This window comes from Squalius cephalus (assembly GCF_949319135.1).
Source record: "Squalius cephalus genome assembly, chromosome: 9".
Taxonomy (NCBI): domain Eukaryota; kingdom Metazoa; phylum Chordata; class Actinopteri; order Cypriniformes; family Leuciscidae; genus Squalius; species Squalius cephalus.
In genome coordinates, this window is record NC_137130.1 from 5457980 (window position 1) to 5478124 (window position 20145).

The 20145-nt window shown below is 35.7% G+C and overlaps 1 protein-coding gene and 1 long non-coding RNA gene across 2 annotated transcripts in view; one reads left to right on the forward strand and one right to left on the reverse strand.

The window, feature by feature from the left end:
* Nucleotides 1–20145, reverse strand: part of LOC307164079 — a 45800-nt gene that overhangs the window by 4915 nt on the left and 20740 nt on the right. The window lies entirely within an intron of this gene.
* Nucleotides 3515–20145, forward strand: part of col28a2a (collagen, type XXVIII, alpha 2a) — a 38826-nt gene continuing 22195 nt past the window's right edge. Inside the window, exons 1-11 of the mRNA XM_079880470.1 lie at nucleotides 3515–3598; nucleotides 5053–5208; nucleotides 8408–8982; nucleotides 12183–12203; nucleotides 12310–12369; nucleotides 15157–15210; nucleotides 15412–15456; nucleotides 16458–16484; nucleotides 16581–16625; nucleotides 16736–16780; nucleotides 18370–18423. Coding sequence (XP_079736596.1) covers nucleotides 5064–5208; nucleotides 8408–8982; nucleotides 12183–12203; nucleotides 12310–12369; nucleotides 15157–15210; nucleotides 15412–15456; nucleotides 16458–16484; nucleotides 16581–16625; nucleotides 16736–16780; nucleotides 18370–18423 — 1071 coding nt within the window. The 5' untranslated portion in view covers nucleotides 3515–3598; nucleotides 5053–5063. The remainder of the gene's footprint in view (nucleotides 3599–5052; nucleotides 5209–8407; nucleotides 8983–12182; nucleotides 12204–12309; nucleotides 12370–15156; nucleotides 15211–15411; nucleotides 15457–16457; nucleotides 16485–16580; nucleotides 16626–16735; nucleotides 16781–18369; nucleotides 18424–20145) is intronic.

Consider the following 20145-nt stretch of genomic DNA (forward strand, 5'->3'; position numbering starts at 1 on the left):
CAAGTGACTACAGTGGATCAACCTTAAGTTGAGTTTATCAAGCGACGAGAATACTTTTTGTGCGCAAAAAACAAAGAAAAATAACGACTTTATTCAACTATTCATTTTCTTCTGTGTGGGCCTCTGAATGAGTTCATGAGAGCAACACGATGCATGCGTGAGAACTGAGAAGATGACACAGACGGGTCTCGATGTCGTGTTTAAAATGGTTCTAAAGTGTGCATTTCCTGGATGTCCGAATCGTGAAAACATAGAAAACGTAAAAGTATACCTTACCAATGCCGCAAAATGAATGGCTTAACTTTCAAATGATCGAGAGTGTCATCTTCTCAGTTCTCACGCATGTGTCGTCTTGCTCTCGTGAACTCACTCAGAGGCCCACACTGAAGAAAAGTAATAGTTGAATAAAGTCGTTATTTTTGGGGGTTTTTGCACACAAAAAGTATTCTCATCGCTTGATAAACTGATGGTTGAGCCACTGTAGTCACTTGGACTATTTTAACCATGTCTTTACTAACTTTTCTGGGCTGGTAGATATCAATTACCTAGCAGACTATGAAGGAGTGATCCAGCTCTCAGATTTCATCAAAAATATATTAATTTGTGTTCCGAAGATGAACGAAAGTCTTAACGTAATTACTGACAGAATTTTCATTTTTGGGTGAACTAACCCTTTAAGATCTCTGAAAATCTTATGTTAGATTCAGTGTTTATTTCGTCAGTAAAATAACAGGCGAAAATATTCGTCAGCGAAGGTTTGACAACAATAGGTGAGACGAAAAATGCATATTGTGACAGTGATTATGCTTTAAATAAAACATTTTGGCCTGGTTTCACAGACAGGGCTTAGATTAAGCCAGAAGTAGGCCTTAGTTCAATTAGGTTTCTTAATAAAATCTTAATATTTTAAGATATCTCAGTGCAAGTTACTTTCAGTTAAAACAGCTCCAACATGTATTTTATTAGATTAAGCCAGAATTAGCTAAATCTGGGATGAATATGATTATTTCAAATAATCAAAATGAAGATACTCAACAATGTATTACAATAGTGTAGGCTATATTCATTATAATGTTGCTTCAGTTTGTGTTAAATGGTGATGAATCATATGTAAAGCGTATGAATATTTTATTTAATTTAGCATGTTTTCATCAACTAATATGTTATTTCCATTGGCTAAAATGAATGAATATGGCATGATTTAACTGATATTTCCATCATAAAATAAAGTCTAAAGGGGAACTTTAGAGAAGAAAGAAACTTCTCTTAATTTAATCTCTTTGCAGCTGAGATATTAAAGAGATTTCAGTTGTGATTTCACTTCCATACACTCACATTTTTGTATCATAATCCTTATTGAGAGGGTTAAGTGTGTGGTTTCTGAGACAAAGCATTCCAGAGTGTCAGTCGAGCTCTGAGTGTTCATAGCCTGCGGAGTTAGAAACCGAAACGGCAGAGCCTCGGCTTCTTCCACAGTCTGCTCCGGACATGCAAACACTTGTACCATACTTGCACTTGGGTCACAGGTCACATACGCTCACACCCGGGTCAGAAATGAACTGGGACTTGAGGGTGAAAAGTCCACCAAAAGTGATATAATGCCCCAGATATACTGTGAGGACCATCCTCTTTTTCTCTGACTCAAATTATTGCTTACTTTATTAGAACATACTTATTGTTTGGGGTCAGTATGATGTTTTTCTTTTGAAAGAAATTGGTTGCACTTTATTTTACAGTACATGTACTTACAGTGTACTTACCCACAAAAGTACTGGTAATGTAAGGTGATTACATGGGTTAAGGTTAGGTTTGGCAGTAAGTTCAGGGTTACCTTGTTATAACTTACATTACCAGTACTTTTGTGGGTAAGTACATTAAAAGTGCGCATACTGTAAAATAAAGTGCAAGCTATAGAAATGAATACTTTCATCCAGTGAGGACACATTAAATTGATCAAAAGTGACAGAACATTTCTATTTTAAATGAATGCTGTTCATTCATTAAATAATCCTGAAATAAAAATGCATGACGATTTTTCCACAAAAATGTTAAGCAGCACGACTGTTTTCAACCTTGATAATAATAAGAAATGTTTCTTGAGCAGCAAATCATCATATTAGAATGATTTCTGAAGGATCATGTGACACTGAAGACTGGAGTAATGATGCTGAAAATTCAGATTTGCATCACAGATATAAATTACAATTTAACATTTTCATATAGAAAGTAGTTATTTTAAATTATAATAATATTTCACAGTATTATTATCAAACAAATGCAGCCTTGGTGAGCATAAGAGTCTTATCGACCCCAAATTTTTAAACGGTAAAATATATACCAGATTTCAGAACATTGTGGACAATCTCGCTTCCCGTTGTCGTCGTATATTAGTCTGGTGCAACATCATGATGACCAGGACGGTCATCAGGGTGTTATAATAGTCATAAACAAAGCTCGTAAAGAAAAGACTATCTGAGGTCAGGCCCTCTGATCACCATGACAGCCACCGGAGCATCCCGGGGAATGCCTGAAGAAAGACTAAAAACTTGTAAAACTAACTCCACCCATATTCCCCTTTGTTTGCCTCATCTCATATATCTTAAGTCTGTCATGTAGCATAAAACCCCATACAGGAGTACCGTACTAAGTCACAAGACCATTTAAAGGGATAGTTCACCCAAAAATGAAAATTCTGTCATCATTTACTCACCATCAAGTTGTTTCAAACCTGTATGAGTTTCTTTGCTCTGTTGAACACAAAAGAAGATATTTTGAAGAATGGTAACTAAACAGTTGATGGTAGCTATTAACTTCTATAGTATTTTTTTTTCCTACTATGGAAGTCAATGGGGTCCGTCAACTGTCTGGTTACCGACATTCTTCAAAATATCTTCTTTTTGTGTTCAACAGAACAAAGAAACTCATTGCAACTTGATGGTGAGTAAATGACGACAGAATTTTCATTTTGAAGTGAACTATTCCTTTAAGGGAGTATTTGTACATATTCATGTCTTTTAAAATTCGTATGTTATCTTTTGCCCGGGTCAAAAGAAAGCACCATAAAATCATAAAAATAATCTGTATGATTTGTACTTGTTCCAAGTGTTCTAAAGCTTTTTGTTTGCAGATCAGTGTTCTGCAATTCTCCTTCTGTGTTCCATGGAAGAAGAAAAAAACAGCATATGGGATTGGATGAGTAAATAATGATAGAATTCTAGGATCAATTCTGCCTTTAATGATCTGAATATATGTGGAATTTTTAAAATAATAATAATAATAATTGTAAAGCATGAGATGCATCATCTACTTTGTAGTACACTTTAAAGCTCACAAAAAGTGTATTAAAAGTGCAGTCTAGATGCAATTTTACTAAAGAGTTTGGTGGGCTCTCCTCCCCTTCAAAGTGGGAGTGACAGTCCCAGACGCAGCCCGAGGAAGACTTCTACTTCTGTTCACTCAGGCAGAACTGCTCTTCACTTCAGAGTCTTCTTCACCCACTCACTTACACACACACACACACACACACACACACGTCACCGGAGGAACGCTGAGCTGCACACCTGGGCTGTGCTTGTGGCAAGAGGCTTTGCTGCCAAAGGTGAGTCACTGCCATATATATTCATTACATTATTACAAATTGTGGTTAACTTTTCAACATCTAATAAAAATATGAAAGTTTCTTTTTTTGCCATCTTTGAGCTTTGCATTATTAAAGTCTCTCTGGAAGGTAATATTGTACAGTGCATGTCAAGCAGGTTCGTATGTAAGAATATCATTAGAGATTTCATTTGCCCTTGGAAATTGTTTGTGTATTGATTTATGTTTGAGAAGAGATATATTAATAAGTTAAATATTTACAGAGAAAATAAGAAAAGATATTTTGCATAAAGAAAATTAGACCCTTTTTTGTAATTTACATAAAGGGTTTTATAATGTATTAGGTAAAAAAAAAAACAATGACTGTAAAATTAGGCAGTGCAAGAAAGACTGATCTGTTAATCTATAAATACTGTACTATGTAGTCAGTGCTGGGTAGATTACTTATAATTTGTAGTTGGTTACTGATTCCAAATTACATGCAAAAATTGAAGTTGTGTAATCCATTATAAGGTAATATAATCAGACTACTTTTTGATTACTTTTGACCTAACTTGTTCATAACATTGATTTGAATAGAATAATCTTGTACCATATTGATATAGAAATACAAAGAGAAAGAAAATATATTCCATTCTTTGTTATCAACAACATGAAGTGCATTAAATGTTACATTACGTCAGAGTTTCCCAGACTGGGGTTCATGATGGAACTAGGTTCAGATTCAGACTCATTCTGGAAATGTGTTTTCACGAACTGTACCAGGAGCAACATTCAACACGCATTATATGCGCATACCACACAGAATACACAGATTTTGTACACATAAATAGACATATTGCAAAAAATTGACATTAAATAAATTACGAGTTCCTGAGTTTAATGAAAATCTAATAATTAAATCATTAAAACTGAAAATAGCATTAAAAAAAAAAAAAAAAAAAAACTTTTTAAATATGTATTTGTTTTCCTGCATGCCATATGACCATTTACCAACATCAGAGAACTGTGAACATAATTCTATTATTATTGACTTAATTTTATTATTGGCCTTACTTAAGAACTTAAAATCTACAGGCTTACTTCAAGAAAATATATCAGGTCAAAGAGGTTCAACTGACAAACAAGTAGGGTAATCTCTGCATTGCATGTAAATATGAAATGATGTGAATTTGTACATTTTCATGTGTTTGAAAGACAAAAGCCTTCCAGAAACAATAAAACATGGTTAAATAATTCACTAAGTGATAATTCAAATAATAATGTATGTGTTAGTCAGGAGTTGATATGCACACTATTGTGTATTGTGGTAATAAGAAACTCAGGTGGAAACTGTTAAATAATATCATAATGCAGTAACATTTAATGCTGTGTATTCTCTTCATGCTAACTTTAATATTCTTATTTCTATGTTTTTGACAAGTTTATAATTATACATTATTATTATTATTGCAGGAGTGGCAGTCATGGCTCACACGTTGAGCTGGTCCCTGTTGTGTTTTGGTTTGCTGAGCGTCTGGGCTCAGGACTTCTATGAGGAACGAACCGGGCCAACAAGAGTCAAGACCGGAGGACAGACGGCGGGCAAACTGCAGAAACATGATGGTCAATGTGAGGCGTCTATGTTAGTGTGTTGTGTGACAGTATGCAATGCATTGTTTTTTTTGTCTGACCAGATCCATGAGCAGTTTTTTTTTATTCATTTTTGCTTTTTAGCATGCATGACATGATAGAAGAAAGCATTACTGAATACACTGACTCTAAACTACAGCTATTTTTGGAGGATAAAAGTAATTCATATATTGTCTACTGTAGAGTTTTTGGTTTTAAAAACGCGCCTTTTTTTAACCTTTCGCACAACTTTCATGATGAAATCAAGTTCTGCCCTACATTTATTAATCCTAATTCACTCGGAAAAATACAGTATGTCACTTAAGGGCTTTTCACACTGCACTTTTACCCTGGGATATCATCGTTCTAAACCCCACTTTTAACCCCGGGTAAAGGAACGCTTTGCTAACACCGTAAATATGAAAATAAGTACGTTAACCCAAGGTTTAGGAATGTACGGTGTCAAGGAATGTTTAAAGGAACACGCCGACTTTTTGGGACTTTAGCTTATTCACCGTATCCCCCAGAGTAGATAAGTCCATACACACCCTTTTCATCTCCGTGCGTGCCGTAACTCTGTCTGACGCACCCACCGCTAGCCTAGCTTAGCACAAAGACTGGAGGTAAACGGCTCCAGCTAGCATACTGCTCCCAATAAGTGACAAAATAACGCCGCCCAAGTAGCAGTGCTTCGCCTTCTGAGAATATAGTTCCCAGTATGTGTACGGTACGGTTAGAAGATGGCTGTGTCTCATGTGACCTTGTTATTTGTACACGCTGTGACTATACAAATCACAACATGTAAATAGGAAAATGTTGACGTTATTTTGTCACTTATTGGGAGCGGTATGCTAGCTGGAGCTGTTTACCTCCAGTCTTTGTGCTAAGCTAGGCTAGCGGTGGGTGCGTCAGTCAGAGTCACGGCACACACAGAGTTGAAAAAGGTATGTATGGACTTATCTAACTCTGGGGGATACGGTGAATAAGCTAAAGTCCCAAAAAGTCGGCGTGTTCCTTTAACTTCGGGTAAATTATGAGCAGTGTGAAAAGTGAAGCAAGATAACCCAGGATTGCGTTTACCTGGATTTTAAAATGATCCAGGGATAACTATTTTGGTAACACTTTTTTTTGATGGTCTCCTTTAAACATTCTGTTGACTAAACTGTAAGTAACGTTGCAGTTATGTCAAGTAACTTTCATTAGAGTATTAGTAGACTGTCAGCTTAGTATCTGCTAACTCTTTATTTTCATGGTTCCCCAACAGACTTTCTATAAGTAACTTAGGTCAACTTATTCTAACCCTACCAATCTACTAATATTCTACTAACACTCTAATTAGAGTTGACATGTGCAATGTATAGTCAACATAATGTGTAAAAAGGACCATCATAATAAAGTGTAACAAATATTTCAAGTGTGAAAAGCCATAAACTTGTACAGTGTAAAACGATGTGGTGTTAGAATGTTATGGTTAGGTGCTAAGCAACCAACAGCCAATCACGCGCCTCAAATTTTCGTGCTTTGGACACTCACGGAAACATTGTGCGTTCAGCGTTTGAGGAGAAAATGTAAAATGGTGACAGAAAACGTGACAATGAAGACAGACTTACATTTATAGATAAAGGATAAACTTATACAATATAATATGAGGATGCGCAATGCTAGGGCCTTTATGTAAACATACAGCGTGTGACATTGACACCGTAAATATGTAATTAAGGACGTTAACCCAGGGTTTAGGAATGTTAAATAACAATAAGTTAATATTAAGTATGTAACTTACATTTAAGACACATATTGTCTGTTTTTGCTCTTTCAATGAAAATAGATCCAAACAAAGCCCCATCAGAACCGTTGCGTTTCAATCCTGAAAGAATCAACATTTCAGAACGAATTGATTTGAGTGAATGATTCAATGACTCACTCATTAAGACTTCTTACTACTGTATGAGTTATGAACTCATGGGTCACCGTCAGTGCATCTCATGCAGTCTAAGACACATAAAGCTAGTTTTACGCTTTAAAACATGCAATGTCATGTTAAGACATACTAGACATACTACAGCAGCACATCTAAAGACCATCTTTCTTAGAGGATGTCTGGTCGTAGTGATTTCAGAGGCCTCAGGCATTATCCTTCACAGTTTCCTAACATATACATGATTTATCATTCATATCCGCACAAGAACTGGTAGGCATGTCTTGTCACCGGTGACATGAAGACTGATGAGCTGCTGTGCTGAAAGTAAGATCAGATGACAGACTGCATTGCTTAGTGAGTCCAAATAGGATTATTAGAATACTTAGAGGATGATTGGTGTTTTTAAAACAATATTGACAATATCTAACAATTTAGTGACAGAGTTAGTTCGGAAATAGTTATGTAACATCAAAAAAGTGTAGATGAATTTCATCCTCTGTGCAAAAAGCCATATAGATTGCAGGGTTGAGCACTATTCAGAATTGATTTGGCCTTTTAAATTCCACTTTTTTTTAAAAAAACTTTTTTGGTGCCAGTACTTTTTAATACATATAAAAAAAATCTTTATGCATTATGCATATTATCATATGCACAACATCAGGTATTCCAAGAAATATATGTATATATGTATGTATTTGTGTATGTGTATATATATACACATGCACTGTATATATTTCTGGAAATACCTGATGATGTGCATTATGATAATATGCATAATGCATACAGATTTTTTTGTTGTTCTCTGAGCCTCTCCACTGTTTGAGATGTAACTTTTTGAAAGATAACTTTATAAAATACACACGCACACACAAATAAATATAATTTGTGTCTGTGTGTGTATTTTATAAAGTTATCTGAAAAAATGTGTTGGATGTTTTGTTGTGTTATATGGATCAAATTTGTTTGGCCAATAGCTGCGTTAATTGATGATGATATTAAACTAAGTTCAGAGAAATATGTTAAATCATATTCTACATATCAGGAAACAAATACGCATAATTAGTCAAAAATGATTGATATATTTATTTATGTTCTGTCACAAAACATTTATGGTGGACTAATGAATTTTCTTTGTTCTGTGAGTGTTGGATTTCAACTCTATTTCAACTCATTTCAATCATAATCAAAGGAAACTGATTCTTAAATTCAGAATTTACCCAACTGTATAATAGATTATCTAATCTTCCATTAACACTTTATCTCTCGCTGTGACGTCAGCTATCCTGGATGAGGACTGCAGTCTGGAGCTGGGCTTTCTGCTGGACAGCTCTGAGACGGCCAAGGACAACCACCAGCAAGAGAAGAAGTTCACCATGGACATTATAGAAGGCCTCCAGAGCATCCGCTTGGATACAGGCCGCAAGCTCAGCTGGAGAGCGGCCCTGCTTCAGTACAGCAGCCACGTCATCATCGAGCAGACCTTCAAACAGTGGAGAGGCTCGGAGAACTTCAAGAGCAGAATCACACCGATGGCCTACATCGGCCACGGCACTTACACCACCTACGCCATCACCAACATGACCAAGATATTTGTGGAAGAATCGAGCCCACAAAGCATCAAGATTGCCCTGCTGATGACCGATGGCTTCTTTCATCCCAGAAACCCTGATATCTTCTCTGCTATGGCTGATGCAAAGAACCAGGGCGTGAAGGCCTTCACAATTGGCATCACTCACACTGCCAATGAGCCTGCCAACACAGCAAACCTGAGACTGCTGGCGAGTACGCCAGCCTCCAAATTCCTGTATAATCTGCAGGACACGAACGTCATGGAAAAAGTCATTATTCAGATTGTAAGTATGGTGTCCCGCAAGCACTCGTTCTGTCCTCACACAGTGTGTCATAGGCAAGCACACACAGAACTCCCTCAAATCTGGTCAAATTCATTCCTGCAACTTGAGTGTTTGTGTAGTCATTATTTTGGCTGATTTGATTGTGCTTTCAGCTACCAGTAAGAGTACTCTGAGCTTTGTTGAATACTTTCAGAGGTGGACGAAGTACACAACTTCCTTACTTGAGTGAAAGTACAGATACTACTGGTCAAATATTACTCCGTTACAAGTAAAAGTTGTAAAGACCTATTTTTACTTAAGTAAAAGTACAGAAGTACTCGTTTTTAAAAGTACTTAAGTATCAAAAGTAAAAAGTAAATGTCAATGCATTGTTTTATTATTGTTGCACTGTTGTGTGTAATACTTACAGTACCTTATGCCTCTGAATATATGCCTGCACTTATATCAATATCACATTTATTTCTAGAACACAGTTCCAGTAGTGGGATTGAATGTGAGATTGAATAAGTCACTCAATAACGTCCACAATGGTTTCAGACACCCAAATGGCTGTTCCCTCAAATAGTGCCCTATTTAAAGTTTTTTGGCTTTTAGTATGAATATGTTAGCCTTACTGTTATCTATAAGCTAGTGTGCTCCAAAACAATGACAAAATTCACATTTAGAAGACCAAACCCAACGTTGAAAATGAAAATTAGGTTTATGTCAGAATCCAATGTCAGATTGACGTTGATCTCCAACATTGGACGGACGTTGTATTGTGGTTGAAAATGAAAATCGGGTTGACGTCAGAAACCAACATCAGTCGGGTTCTGACGTCAACCCGACTTTTATTTTCAATCAATATCCAACGTCAATCTGACGTCGGGTTTTGATGTCAATCAGATGCAGGGTTCTGACGTCAACCCGACTTTCATTTCCAACCAAAATGCAACCCCTGCAACCAGAATCATCCACTGACTGATGTTACTTTCTACTCAAGGACCTTGACAAAATTGTAGTGGAGTAAAAAAGTACGATATTTGTCTTTCAAATGTAGTGAAGTTAAAGTAAAAAGTTTCCAGAAAAAATAATACTCAAGTAAAGTACAGATACTCAAAAGGTGTACTTAAGTACAGTACTCAAGTAAATGTACTTTGTTACTGTCCACCTCTGAATACTTTTTTGGCATTCTACAGTAAAAGTCTACATAGTTACAGTTCTATGTAAAAAGTCTGCAGATTCTTTTCTGGGCTTGTTCAAGGGTAAAAACTAAAATAAAAAAAGCTACAAACACTTCTCCTACTGGGATTTCTACATAGAGCTCTTTTTACATGGTTGGGTAACCATTCAGATTTCCTGATTTGATTCGATTTCAATTCACAAGCTCTTGTTTTGATTCTGATTTTGATTCGGAATAACTTGTGCATATTTTAGTTTCACTGTCCATTGGTATATTACAAAAACATTAAATATCATACATTTCCACACAGCAATATTCAATAAAGGCCTTATTACTATTAAATTCAATCACTGAAAGTGATTGTAACTTGATATTGAAAGATTGGGTGTGTGATTTATAAGAGTTATTTGTTGTGCTGTGTTTTTGATTCACTAAAAAGAACCAGTTTATAAGAGTCATTTTCTTGTGAATCGGGCTTCACCAGTCGTTCGTGTTCACTCGAATCAAACTTCCAATTTAATTACTGTAGGAATTTGCCCAAATGTTTCTGTTAGTTTAATATTGATTTATCACTTGCTCTTTTATTATTATTATTATATTTCATCACTGAAAACGGCTGAATGACACAAAAATGCATTAAAACCTGACATAGAGTGAACTGTTAATGTCACGATTTTCAATATCGTGCTTAATTGGGAATTTTTATTTTATTTTACATGAACGATTGACGTCTTTAGTGTCAGTAATATGTGCTTGTGAAATACTGTGACTATCATCCTGCTAAACTTAAACTTAAAGGGATAGTTCACTTTGAAATTAAATTTTGGTATGTTTTAGCTTACCTCAAGGGCATCCAAGATGTAGGTGTCTTTGTTTCCGCAGTAGTTTCAATTTTGATATTTTTAGGTCAAACCGTTCTTGTCTGACAGTCATATAATGCAGGTCTATGGTCACCACCTCAAAGGTCCAAATTAAACAATTCCCCATCGTAAGTACACATTGATGGCCTAAGACACGAAACGAGCGGTTTGTGTGAGAAAACGAACAGTATTTATATAGTTTTTACCTCTTGTACACAGCCACGTCCAAGTGATCTGAGGGCGCGGGCGCTTCCTGCTGTGTGACGTGTGCGCGCGTTCTGGCTTAGTCTGCGCAAGCGGTAAAACCGATATAAATACTGATCGTTTTCTCACACGTTTCGTGTCTTAGGCCATCAATGTGTACTTACGATGGGGAATTGTTTAATTTGGACCTTTGAGGTGGTGACCATAGACCTGCATTATATGACTGACAGACAAGAACGGTTTGACCTAAAAATATCAAAATTGAAACTACTGCGGAAACAAAGACACCTACATCTTGGATGCCCTTCAGGTAAGCTAAAACATACCAAAATTTAATTTCAAAGTGAACTATCCCTTTAAACCAGCTTTACTGGGTTTGCTGGTCTTAGCTGGTCACCTGGTTTCCGCAGGTCGGTCTGGTTGGCTGGTTTTAGAGGGGGACTTGTCAGCTGGTCAGGCTGGGAGACCTGTTAAACCAGTTTAAACCAGATAAGACCAGCTAACCACATCTGGCCTGTATTTGACAAGTATTTGAACGTACAGAAGAGAAAATAATTACATTCTGCTAATGTTTTAGGATCCCTGACACCTAACAATTAGCCTTTCTACACTTCATTTACTATAATTAGAGTAAACACGTCCCGTTGTGGCTTTTCTATACATCTGGGACTGGGTTTATATATTCCATAAATCTTTGTTGTCATTCCTGCTGTTATACTGATAAGCATTTATGGCAGGTTTCATTTTTCTCATTTGAGCAGAAACACCAGTGTAAAGCAGGACTCAACATGTTAAATGATAGTGTTTCCTTTAATCTCTGGGGAGATTTATGAACGTATGGCCTGATGTTCATAATGTTAACCCAAACTTCACAAAATGAATCCTTGCCATATAGCAACAATTATGACTGCAGCTTTTATATACCAGTTATAGTTTGTACAGAATCAAATTTTCTTATTGTTCCCTCTACATAGGCTCAGCTGGCAAATGATGGGGTAAGTAGATCATATAGATAATATTTAATGTAAAGCATCACTGCCTTACTGAAACACAAACAAATAAAACCTGCTTTTCCATTTACACTCTTTTCTCTATATTTAGTGTCCTCTGTCCCAGAAGTGTGCTTGTGAGAAAGGCGAGAGAGGACCCGCTGGCCCAGCGGTAAGTATTTTCACTGTAAACTTCCTTCAACATGGGACCATATTTCCAGAAAGGCCCGCGGGCACATTTTTCTCCTCTTTTTTCCGATTCCTAAGAGGTGCGTATTCCTTTGAGGATTGTCAACAGTGGGAAGAGACAGGCACAGTTCTGACATCTTGGATAACTACTTTGCTTTGTAAAAGTCAGGATAATTATCTTTGTCAGGACCCTTCAGCACTACCTTAGGGAAAACACGAAATAAGATTCTGAAAAAAGTGTTTTTCATGTTTAGCCTGTTGAAAGTGAAGAGAATGTAATTACATGTTATGACTGAAAACCTTGACTTCCAAACACTTAAGGGTCCAAAATTAACATTTTGCCACACCTGGCAATGATGGGTGAATATAGTCATGGTGACATTTATATTTTTTGTCCTTATAACTGCAGTTATTTAGCATTTTGGGATTTTTGTGATAAAAAATGCACCGATTGACTGGCCAGAGACCAGAATCAGCCGAATTTTCACATGCTCGGCCCGGACCGGCCGGTCAGTCTCACGTATTTTCGATTCCGAGCCGGTCTGTTTTGTTGCCAGCGGCACAGGCAATAACATCAGCTGCGCGTTCTCACTCTCTTCTCTCCGACGGCAAAGTGACAATAGTTAAATAGTGCTTGTATTGCGCATAATTTACTAATTCCCGAAGATTTACAATTGGCGCGCACAAAAAGCCGCCTCTCAAACAGCTTGTGCACCAAAATGAGTGGCTTACTGCAATTAAGCGATTAAATACACACACAATTATGTCAGAATGCCTGTCTTGGTGAGTATTCAGTTAAAAACAGTCAGTTTTGGAACGTAAATTGAGAAAGATAACGCATGTTGTGCAACTTGTGTTGTGTTCTTAAACTCTTAAAGTGACAGCAGCCTAATATTCCTGCTGCCGTCTGTCATGTTAATCAAAGAACAAAAGACAAAGAAAACCACTCTCTGCTCTTGACTGAATAACTTTTGTAACGTTGTAAGCATTCATCTGTATTTAATTTTTACAATGAAGACTATACAGTGTTGTTTTACATCATTTCTGTAGTATTTTTTTCTTTCCTGAATACTGACCTTCTGTTAGACACACCTGAAAAACTTAAAGCCGTGTTTATTTCATATCTCTCTTTATACATTGCAATTATTTGTGCTGTTGTTTGCAAATTTGTTTATTTGTTCTTATTCTGTCACTGACAAGAAATCTGCAATAGGTGCATCTCTAGTCAAAGTTACTGAGTTTGATTCAGTTCAAGTGATTCTGGTCAAAATAAAATAGATGCACTGAACAAGTTCAGATTGATCTTTTTATTGCTCTTTTAACACGGCTTAAACTGTAGTGTGTAGAAGGGCGGATCACGTTAGAGTCGGTTATTCAGCGGCAGGCGCCTAACCATCATTATCCAGGTGTTTTACCTCTCAGGGATTCCACACATTCTCATGGATTTAAATGACAGGCTTAGGTAATTGCTCTCATTAGTTTAACATTCTCTGGCCTGCACTTTTGCTGTGACCGAAGCAGTCGATCAGGTGCTGACCAGGTGCCGAGTCAAACTCAATAAACTCAATAAACTCAAACTCCAGACTGAGAAGTTCAATTCAATTTAATGAATCGTTTCAATTGAACAATTTAGAACAATCTAAATGGTTCAGAAAGCAATTCACTAGACACTATTTTCACTATTTCACTATTTTACACCCTGTTTTTTAATTGAAATAACACTGCCATAAATTGCTAATAGGAGATTTTGTCAGATTTGGTAAACTTTTGGCAACAATTATAAACAGATACTTGCTAGACTAAACAAAAACAAGTGTTGTTATTTCAACTAAAACTATTTTAAAAAACAGTTTTTTATTAATTGAAATAAAGCTGAAATAAAATATATAAATATTAGATGAAAAACTTGAACTTTTAACTAAAACTAAAATAAAAAATAAATTAAAGCTAAACAAAGATAAAAAAAAAACATTAAAAAAAAAACATTAAAAGAACAAAGAGAATGACAAAAGCACATAAAAAGGTCATTAAAACTTAAAACGAAAACAATATAAAACAATATAAAAATAAAAGCTAATTCAAAATATTAATAAATACCATAATATTATATAAATAATAAAATAACAATAGCTATTTTTCCATCCAAAACTGCAAATTTAACTTTGGAAAATTGGAATATCAAATAAAACATTTGGGAATAAAGTACCGTTTCATTCCATTCCTGGAAAATTGGCGCAAAATATCTGTAATAAAAATGGAAGGGGAAGCCACTATGGCTCTTTTTTCCTACATCATAAACGCAATAAACTCATGTCATGTTCTCTTGCGTTCGAATGCTGGTGTTTGGGAATGCAATCATGTGAGACACTTCTGGAAGGGAATTAAATGAAATTATTTTGATTTCAGACTTTGGCTCAGGCCTTTCAGAGTGATCAAACCAACATTTAAAAAGCTATGCAATCAAGGGATTTATTAAGTTTTTCATTGTAGTTTTAATGCGCCTGCTTTCTTATTAGATAAAAAATATGTATCCACCTCAACTGAGTGCATAACATTTTATGCACATTTTTTAGAATTTATGCGCATCTTGGAGTTTAAATCCAGTTTTTTTTATGCGATATTCCAAAATGCGAATAAAAATAGGTGGATGGAAACATAGTGACATATAAAAACAAGGCCGCTCCACTAAGCATCAGATATATGAGGTCATTCACTTTTTCACTCAAACAGAACTAAAACAGCTGCTCACTTTCTCCCGTTTCCCCGGCAGGGAAAGAAGGGTCGCCCAGGAGAGGACGGAACCCCCGGGGCTAAAGGTCATAAGGTCAGCATTTCTATCATTCTCTCTGGCGTATGCCTGCTTATGTTGATGTACATGGGAAATGTGATGAGGAAGCTGATGGCCATTTATATAGTTGTGTATTTGTCTCTTAATATTTCATATACACATTTTCTCAGATTCAGATACAGGGATCAAGAATGACAGGCTAACTCTTTCTAAAAAACACTTTTGTGCCGTTGTTAGGGTGATGCTGGTTTGAGTGGACTTCCTGGTCGTGAGGGTACAGAGGTGAGTGGCTGATGCTGGGACAAACTATCCGCAAAATCACGACACAATACTCAAAAATATTGTGCTACATGATCGAAAACCTACAGTATTTGGGTACAATTAAACAAGTACGTAAAAAAAAGAAAGGTCTAAACTTGTCTGGTGGTGTGATCATCAAAAAAAGTTACCAAATTTTTAACTATTAAACATTATTACTGAATACACTATATCCTAATTATTCAAAGAAAAAGCATTTAAAAAGGTTCAAATATTTTATATAAATATATTTTTTAATTATTCCATTTGAATTATTATTTAAAAAAGGTGAACTAATTATCATGTAAAAAAAAAAAGAAAAAAAAAGAAGGTAAAAATAGTCAATATTTTGAAAAGCACTTACTGACCATGAGGGTTACACTTAGAGGAGTCCACTGTGATGTCATTTCCTGATTTTGTTTTCTTGTCATGTGACAGCTAAATGGTTTCCTTTATTTTTTATTGCATCACGCTGACTTTTATTTGGTAGACATTTTTTAATAATATTTTATCAACGTAACAGTGAAGCAGTTTTGTTTTAAATATATATATATATATATATATATATATATATACATATACATATATATATATATATATATATATATATATATATATATATATATATATACATACATGTATATATATATAAAACAAAACTGCTTCACTGTTACATTAATAAAATATCATTTCAAACTAATTTTTTTTTCAAGATTGTTTGATTACATTTTCCAGACTTTTACACCACCTAGACATTTTTACTTTACATAAATTACATATTTTTAAATCATTACAATACATTTTAAATTTCAGAAATTGAAAAGTGTAGTCAAGCCATTCTAAGTATGAATTGCATTTTTATAATTATTTTAAATGACTTAATATATCCAGACAATATATGACATCACCGACCAATGTGCAAGATGCGAATAATTAGGGTATTTCTAAAAAATACATATATTAATATCTTCTTGTTTTGCACACAGGGGAAACCAGGCTACAAAGGAGAGCAGGTACTGAAGCCCCGCACCAAATCATAATTCATTTCTGTTAAAGCGCACAGTCATGTGAGATTGTCATGACTCTGATCATCTCTTGACTGTGTACAGGGTGAAAGAGGAGAATGTGGAACCCCAGGAATCAAAGGAGACCGGGTACATAAACCTTCAGACGTCACAGCATTCTGCACGCTCCTTGAATATGTGATGAACACAATAATATATGTTTCAAATGCTTAATTAGTTTATATTGTACCATCTGAAAGGGTCCTGAAGGTCCAGTTGGCACACAAGGGTCCAGAGGTCTGCAGGTATGCGATTATTATTTATTTATTCAAAACTTATGTCAAACAAAAAATGTCACACCTGTCTGCATATTTACATGTATATGTATGTCAAAAATGTACAGTTTTTGTTTTCTTTTAAAGCCATTTCAAAGTTTAAGGCCTTTTACTTTTAAAATGTTGTCTCAGCTCACAGGGATTGTTCTCAGAAAGTTCTGGCAAGGTTCTCTCAAAGTTACGAGCAAACGTTGTTTCAGTAACATTAATAGAACTTTCGTTCAATCTGGTCTTTAATATTGTTCTAAAATGTCAGGACAAAAACATTTATCCTGTACATCATTCAGGGAACGCTTTATCTGAAACATTATCTAACATGTTTTAAATGTTGCTGCTCGTTTCAGAATGTTAAGAGAACATTCAAAAGAAACGTTCCCATAATGGATTGTAGAATGATAAAATGGAATGTTCCGCTAAAATGAAAATTCTATCATTAATTACTCAACCTCGTGTCGTTCCAAACCCGTAACACTTTCATTCATCTTCGAAACACAAATTAAGATATTTTTGATGAAATTGGAGAGATTTCTGTCGCTCCATTGACTTTGACGCTTCAAAAAGTTCATAAAGAGATCGTAAAACTAATCCATATGAGTTGAGCAGTTTACTCCAAATTTTCTGAAGAGACTCGATAACTTCATATGATGAAAAGATTTAATTTAGGCTTTTATTCACACATAAACATTCATCAACACACACATATTTAAGGGCCTATGGTATCTGCGATGCGCCCTACATATTCGCTTGACGTGCGAGAACCAGATGGTTCATTCTCGAGCGTCAAGCATGTTCGGTTGAGCTTCTGTTTATGTTCACTGATCAATGTTTATATGTGAATAAAAACCTAAACTAAATCTGTTCATCATATAAAGCGATTGAGTCTCTTCAGAAAATTTGGACTAAACTGCTCAATTCATATGGATTAGTTTTACGATCTCTTTATGAACTTTTTGAAGTGTCAAAGTGTCAGATTTCATCAAAAAAATCTTCATTTGTGTTCTGAAGATGAACGAGAGTCTTACGGGTTTGGAACGAGGGTGAGTAATTAATGACAGAATTTTCATTTTTGGATGAACTAATAACCCTTTAACATTTCCATAACCAAAAAAATAAATACATTTTGACATTTGAACGTTCTGAGAACATTCAGAAATAATGTTTTCGGAACTTAATGGGAACGTTAGCACTTTTGTTGGCTGAGGTAGCACTATGGTTGATTGACAGGTGAGTAGGCGGTCCTTCGCTGCTGACTGAATATGCAAATGTGGTTTGAGTGATCAATAACAGAACGTTCGAAAGCCTGTTTACACCTGTATTTAGCACTGAGACCGATGTTTGTACCATTCCTTTCATTCAAACTAAATCTTAAAGAACTTATTTCACAGAAGGTAAATGTTCAAACACATCTTGAATTTCACCCAACATATGATTAAAATATCAAAACTTGTATTTTACTGCACTGTAAAGCAGCATAATGCTTAGGTGTCTACAGATAATGCTACACATCCCTAGAGACATCACGCAAATGTTCATGCCACTGTTTCATGTTTCCCCTGCAGGGTTTACCAGGACCACAGGGTGACATCGGACCAGAGGGCCCACAGGGCAAGAAGGTCTGTGCCTTATAATCACAAACCCATTATCCTAAAAAATTCAGCTCATCACGTTTACCAAGCACACCTGGAAAAGTCTCACTGTTTCCCATGTTAGCGTGCATGAGAAAACACACGCGTTGGAGGCTTGTTTGTTTGCTACATCCATTAGTTCAAAACCATATGCCACAGTGAATGGGAAATATTGATGCATTCTCAGTTGTTTACTTCACGTCTTTAGAGGGAATTATCATTCGTGTCCATTTTCGACTAAATGATGCACTCTGAGGGGAACAGGTGCAGAATAGAGACAAAAGAGTCTCATATAAGGCTTTCACTCTTTGTGTTTCTAGGCCAGTGTCGTGTATTTTCATGTAAAAAAATGCCTTTACAATGCATTTGAAATTGTCTTAATTTCTCATCATGATTTTTAAAGGAACAGTTCACCCAAAAATGAATTTCTTTCATAATTTACTTTTCAATACATTTTGATCTGTTTACATACAGAAAGCTGTTTGCACGGTTTCAGGAGTCTTGGCATCGTGACCCTTTAATGGTGTGTGTGTGTGAGTGAGTGAGTGTTCTTGTATATATGGTTTTTGAGGATATAAATGTGTATAATGACATGGGTATTACAATGTAAACATGGTTTATGAGGACATTTCCTGTGTCCTCATGAACCAAATGGCTTAAAAAAAATACAGAACGTTTTCTGTGATGGGTAGGTTTAGGAGTTGGGTTATAGGGGAATAGAATATAAGTCAAGTCAAGTCAAGTTAATTTATATAGCGCTTTTCACAACATAGGTTGTATCAAAGCAGCTTCACAGTATTAAATTAAAACAATACATCAATGTTTGTTTCTAGTGGAACGTCCACGTTTGGTAATGCTGATCAATAGTATCGTTGATTGATTAATTAAATTTTTACAGTAGCAAAACCATTACCGTAAACCACATATACAAGTAGTGTGTGTGTGTGTGTGTGTGTGTGTGTGTGTGTGTGTGTGTGCGTGCGTGTGCGTGTCATTGATTCCTTTGTCATTGATTCCAAAAAAAAAAAAACAATATACTGATTTAGAACAACATGAGTGTGAATAAATTATATAATTTCATTGTTAGGTGAACTAATCCTTTATTTCTGACGTTTGGACAATAATCTCCCAAGTGTCTTCTTTCAAGAGACAATGGTTTCATCTGCAGTGCAAGGGGTTCATGTACTGCAGCCATTTTAGTTTGAGTATGTGTCTTGCGCTTGTGCTCAAAAATAGGGTCGAAGATGAACGTGTTTTGACACGTTTTGGATTTCCTTTAATAGATGCCTGTAGTGAAACCTGCTGCTCTTCCAGTAGTTTTCCCCTTGTTTAATTTAACAGCAGGAAGCATTCAGAGGTTTACACAGCTCTGCAGATGTCACGGATGCTTCTTTACACATGCACAGGGTCACAAAACTAGTGTCAAAGACCGTCTGACTGATATGAACCACACTTTGTTTTGTTTTTAGAGGCAGATTCATCTTAAAATAGAATAGATGATACCACAATAAAAGACAGTCATTATTATTTGAATAATAATAATAAAAAACCCTTACTACCAAGGTTAAACGTCAACCAATTAGATTGTAACTTGCTAGAAAGTGCTTGTCAGGATTCAGGGTGGTCTGCGATTATTGTCAAGGTCGCTAATAACAGCAGAAATGTGCATGATGGAAAAATGCTGTGCAAAGTATAAATGTGTTCTCTTCA